This window comes from Spermophilus citellus (assembly GCF_964194105.1).
Source record: "Spermophilus citellus genome assembly, contig: SCAFFOLD_433, whole genome shotgun sequence".
In the NCBI taxonomy this organism is placed as follows: Eukaryota; Metazoa; Chordata; class Mammalia; order Rodentia; family Sciuridae; genus Spermophilus; species Spermophilus citellus.
In genome coordinates, this window is record NW_027672748.1 from 126,285 (window position 1) to 132,161 (window position 5,877).

Below are 5,877 nucleotides of genomic sequence, written 5' to 3' on the forward strand. Positions count from 1 at the left end.
TGTCCACCAGTGGTTTATTTCTTCTGAAAAATACATACAAGGGCTCTGAGGATCAATGGATGGACCTTTACCTCGTACTGGTCTTCTGAGGCATCTGGGAAACCCGTTGCCTCTGGTAAAGGGACCAAGTAATTTCAAAGAATCTGTAATTGTGGATGGAGGATTTTTATTCTTTTCATGTTAGAATAAGTCTGAATCCATTCTTTGATCTCTAACAGACCCAGAATGTGGTCCAGCTCACATGAACAGCAGTTCCAGAAGTTCTTCTCCAGCTAAGGTGACGAATGAGGGCAAGGTAAGTTCTGTAGTTACTGTGAATCATGTGGTCATGCAGGAACATGTAGCTTTCCTACAGTACTTGCTCTTTGCTTTATCCTTCTTTGTGTTCTATTTGTACTATCCCATTTGTTTTTTAAAAAGCAAACTGTTCCCCAAGAACCTGAGACCCCCTCAGTTTAGAACCTGAGACCCCCTCAGTCTCCACCATTACTTCTTTGACTGAGCATCCAGTTGGAGTAAGTACTTAGAGGTTGAGAACTGAATTGGGTTTTATTCTGTGCATTTCTGGGAAGGATGTTCAGAGCATGACACTGATCTTGTTTGCTTTAAACTGCATGCGATATTGAGCTTACTTTTCTCCTTAACTTGGGAATGTTGCTTAAGTGTGTACAACTATAATGAACTACAGAATGTGAAAAGTTATCACTCTAACTTTATATGGTGTTTTGTGTTGAATGCTCTAAGGCAAAGTAAATTCATTATAAGTTATATAATTCATCATTTTTATTTTTGTTTGGAAGAATGCTATTTAAGAATTCCTCCATTTGTGCAAACCCTATTTTGAGTGATTAGAATTAGATTGGTATCAGATTTTCTGAAAGTGAAATACTGTTTCAGTGAAACAATGATCATCTGAAATGACCTCTTGAGCCAGTCCCAAGCAATGGTCTCATTTGTTCATATAAGTGTATTCTCTTGTAACTGTGTTGCTATTATATCTGGTAGGTCTTCTGCAGCTCTATAATAAAACAAATTTTTAATTGTTTAGTTTGAAACCCATTACTCATAGGAAATGATAAATCAATATCTCAAATGGTGTACAGTAAATGAAAGTAAATATTAAAGCCTTGTCTTCCTAATTTGTGTGTATAGCACTGTGTTGGAAAATACTTATCAAGTTCCAGTGTATATATATTCCAGGAATATACATCTCTGGAGAAATCTAAGGGCAGCTTAGATAAGACCCCAAACCCCTTTGTAGTAGAAGATTTAAAAGAGAGCAAAGACCCGTTGTTAGAGAGGAGTAGAGGTGGGGAAAGCATGGCTTGGAGGCAAACCTGGGATTGAGTTCCTTTAATATGCAGTGTGGCCTTCAACAAATTATGATATTCCATTTGCTTTTGTTCCCTCTTATTTAAAACAAGACAGTCTACTTAAAGATCTCAGAGGTTGAATAATATATGAAAGACTTATTGAAGATACGCTGAATAGTAGCTATTATTACATGGGTAGAGAATGGATTTTTCATTTTATTCTGTTCATTCTTAATATGGAAGGTAATGAGCTATTGTGATGAAAGGGAAGTGATGGGGAGGGGGGACTCCCTTTGAAATAGATTGTAGTGAATAATACAGCATGACATACTGGTCAGAAATCACCTCTGTTAATAACCTCTGCCAGTCCTCTTGCCTTTCCCTTTCCTGTGCAGATTAAATCAGTAACAAACTGCTCCCTCTTGTGGCATCCTTCTAACTTCTGTAAGCTGTCAGTGGGAATACACAGGAGGGGTGGGTAGAGTTTTGTTGCACTGATGGTGTTCTCTGGACAGGTGCCAGCTTTGGGTTTTAGCTTTTATCGGTGTTGGTACTTTGTCTTCATACGTAGGACTTTTAAAACTTTCAACTGCTTTCAAATCTTAAATTGCAGGCTAATATGGCTATGAAAGGGCCCCCTCCTTTCTCAGGGGTACCCTTCATGGGCCTCCCTATGGGACCCCCGATGGGACGACCTCCACCACCTCCCATTCGGTATGGACCGCCACTTCAGCTCGGTGGGCCTTTTGGGCCTCGGCCAATCCCTCCACCATTTGGTATGATGATCTGAACAGTAGTGATTGACTTATAAATCACATTCATCTTCCATTTCTATTGCTTGCTAAAACAGTTGGTTGCTATCTCAGGTCTTAACAATGAAAGGATAAAGCTGAGTACATTTTAACTTTTCCTCCAGTTTTCTGGGATATATGGGACACTACATAATCTTATACTGAGATAGGCAATAGCTATCTCTCATAGACAAGGATAAGGAGCTATATACAGAAAATCCAGAAATATTACTTCTGCAGATGTTTGTTGAAAATCTGTTGATGTGCACTGCAATAGATGGAAAGGTGGATGAGACACATGCCATAACTTAAAATTTTGTCACAAATATGAAAATCCAATAACATAAAGTTTGTAATCACCCATAATGGAAGCATAAGCAGTAGGTTATAGAATATAGAAAAGGAAAAGTCAAACCCTCCTTACCTTGAGAAACGTCAGAGGGAAGTGTTAAAGAGGAGGATTTAACAGTGACCTAATAAATGTTGCTGATTTAATTAGGTGGCTGTGGAAGGCCTTTTCCATCCAGGAGGGCATGCACCTTAATTCTGATGGCATGTGTAAAGTCCATGCTGAAATACTTCATGAATTTTTAATGGATACAGTAATAAATAGTGGGATTTCCTTTTATCAAAATTTCTTTGATGTAGTAAAGTTCTTATTTCATAATCTATCATCTTGTCATGGTAATATAGTACTTCCAAATATAAATGGAGCTCTTGTGAGATAGAAATAATTCTGCAGTTACATAGTAGGGAAAGAAAAAAGACAAACCTGGAGCTAGGTAGAGCCATGTTTAAATCCTTAATATGTTGCTTCATGGCTGGTTGGCCAAAGGCTATAACCTAAACTTGTTCCATCTCAGTTTGCCTCATCTGGCAAGTCAGGATGTTCACCAGTTGATGTTCTAGGCTTGGGAGAAATTAAAGACTATATTAACATACTTGAAATCACCCTAGTTCAGAAATTTCTGGGTGTTTACATAACTTCCTTTTTATTTTCCAGGTCCTGGTATGCATCCAATAGGCTTCAGAGAATATGCACCAGGTGTTCCACGGGATTTGCCTTTTGACCCACGTGATTTTTTTCCAGGACCCGCACCATTTAGACCTTTAGGCTCATTTGGCCCAAGAGAGTACTTCATTCCTGGTGCCACATTACCACCTCCAACTCATGGTCCCCAAGTGTACTTTATTCTCAGGTGTGTGTGTGTGTGTGTGTGTGTGTGTGTATGTTACTGGAGATAGAACCCAGGGCCTTGTGCATGTGAGGCAAGCACTTTACCAACTGAGCTATATCCCCAGCCCCTCTTTAATTTTATTTTTTAGTTTGTTAGAGAATAGCTCTTACAAAGAGGTTAATGAGGGAGGAAAGGGCATGGCTAAGAGACACTGCGTGCCATGCCTCTTCCACCCTGAAGCTCAGAGTGAGCTTGGCTGCAGATTCTGTGCATCATGCAGGGCCAGGCTTCCACTTCTGTCCTGCACTGGCTGCCCTCCTGTCCACCACTGAGACATGCAATCCAGATTACTAGTGACTATCCTCCTCTACCAATACATCTTTCACTGGGCTCTAAGATGGGAAGTTCAAAGGAAATCTGAAGTCTATTTTTTTTTCGCCTTTTCACTATATTGTGGTATCATATGCCCATCTTAAATATGAGGCAAAAGAAAAGACACCTTGAATTCCTTGGCACTAAATACAGTGTGGTGGGGCTTTTCTTACTTGTCTGTGATTCAGAACTCATCGAGTGTTACAGGGAATCCCTTATAAATTCTGACATGTACTCTGGATTCTTTGACTTTAGTTTCTCCACCTTCAAATAAGTTTGATGCCATATCCTTTCACAAAGCCTTGTCTAGCTAGCCATCATGGTCAACATTGGTGTATTTTTCAGAAATTGATGCTTCAGATGAATGCTAAGAACAAAGCAGAAGATGAAGATGAAGATGAGATAGTAGAGCTTGATGTGTCAGATGAGGAAATGGCTAGAAGGTAACTGTTACCTGGGAACAGCTTTGCAAGCTGGGCCTTGTGTCATTGGCACCCTGTGTGCACTTCTCTTACCCTACAGTTTGCTGAAGCTTTAAAAAGAACCCCCTAGAGCTGGACATGTTGGCGCGCACCTGTAATCCCAACAGCTCGGGAGACTGAGGCAGGAGGATTGCAAGTTTTAAGCCAGCCTTAGCAAATTAGCAAGGCCCTAAGCAACTTAGTAAGACCTTGTCTCAAAATATAAAATAAAATATAAAGGGCTGGGAATATGGCTCAGTGAGTAAGTACCTCTGGGTTCAATCCCCAAAGAAAAATGAAAAAACGAAGCCCCCGGCAGGAAGACTTCAAGTCTGCCTCCTCAACAGCCTCAGGTGCCTTCACCTATGGCAAGCTGACAGTTGAAGTGTCCTCTCCAGTGCTTCTTCCATGTATTCAAAAATGTTTACTTAGAGTAATGCAAAGCAAAACCAGGAAGTAATTTAGTCATTCTTTAAAAAGTTCATAAATTTTTAGATCAAACTGTTTCTTTTAATCATAGTTTCTACTTCTATTTTATTTTTGTTGCCTTTGGTTTGATATTCTTGACAAGATTTGATTCCTACTTTATTTGAAATTAAACTTGTGCTATATGTCATTTTAACAGATATGAGACCTTGGTGGGGACAATTGGAAAAAAGTTTGCCAAGAAAAGAGACCGTGCCAATTACGAAGAAGATGAAAATGGAAACATAAAACCAGTTAAAGCAAAGAAGATGTTCTTAAAGCCCCAAGATTAAAAATGATGCCTTAAAATATGTCTCGGGGTGGCCATGAGAACAGCAGACTTTGGAGCCCATCCCAGTGGCATCTTTCAGCTATTAATACTTGATATTTATTTGTAAAGAGATGTGTAATTTTAGAAATAGACTGTGTTTGAAACAGATGTGTAATGGATGTTATACATCCTTTTCCAAATCAGGTTCGTCAGAAGCAGAAGTTGAGCCTGAATCTTACAGATGTTCATAGGCACAGCATTGCTTCCTAAAGATTTAACCTCAGTTCTTTTTATATAGCTCTCCAGTCACTGACCTTGAATGGACTCCTATAGATTAATGCCAGTGTTTAAATTGCCTTTAAGATTATATTTTACTTTAAATTATTAGTCATATAATCATGTCCAGCCGATTCATACATTCATTTTGGAGTCAAATGTCAGGAATTTATTATATGTACATTCATCAAGAGCAAACATGCCTCTCCAACCTGAAGTATTTGCATGCTACTAGGTCTATCACTTTATGGTATTGTTTTTTGTTTAAGGCATTTAATTTTTTTAAAATATTCTGTAATAAATATCTGTTTCCACATGCTTTTTCTGTTTTCTTGGACTTCCAAATAATTTTAGTCTAGATAATGTAACTTATCCAAATAGTAATTTTTAATATCAGCCATTAATTTAGAATATATTGATGTATTCAATTGAACCATAAGAAGTTGCCTTATATGGGTCAAAAACAGTATTCTAGTCTCTTATAGTATAGGCCTATAGAACTTACCACTCACCACCAGACCATCTCAGCCTGAACCTATTCTAAGTACCAGGTGTAGAAGCATATGGAATTAAGTGGATCTGTCTGGAGTTAGGTACTGAGAGTTTTTTTAAATTACTGATATCACTTAATGTTTTTTCTCAACAAATAAGCAAGATACAGATCTCTCTCCCTGAATCTCCCATAGATTTTGGTGGTTCTGTGATCTCAGTTCTCTGGTGAATTATGACAAGTGAATTTGAAGAATCATG

At 38.5% G+C, this 5,877-nt stretch overlaps 1 protein-coding gene and 1 long non-coding RNA gene across 2 annotated transcripts; both read left to right on the top strand.

Moving 5' to 3' along the window:
- Window positions 1–223: 223 nt before the first annotated feature.
- On the top strand, window positions 224–3,928 carry LOC308640657 (transport and Golgi organization protein 1 homolog; the record flags this gene model as incomplete). The annotated part of the gene is made up of 4 exons (XM_081312462.1): window positions 224–295; window positions 1,927–2,089; window positions 3,108–3,303; window positions 3,910–3,928. Exons 1-4 carry the CDS (start codon window positions 242–244, stop codon window positions 3,926–3,928), a joined length of 432 nt encoding a protein of 143 aa, XP_081168588.1. The 5' UTR covers window positions 224–241.
- A 47-nt stretch (window positions 3,929–3,975) lies between these two features.
- LOC308640658 lies at window positions 3,976–5,444 on the top strand. The gene is made up of 2 exons (XR_014020328.1): window positions 3,976–4,097; window positions 4,741–5,444. It is a non-coding gene; the product is annotated as an uncharacterized lncRNA (long non-coding RNA).
- Window positions 5,445–5,877: the final 433 nt, after the last annotated feature.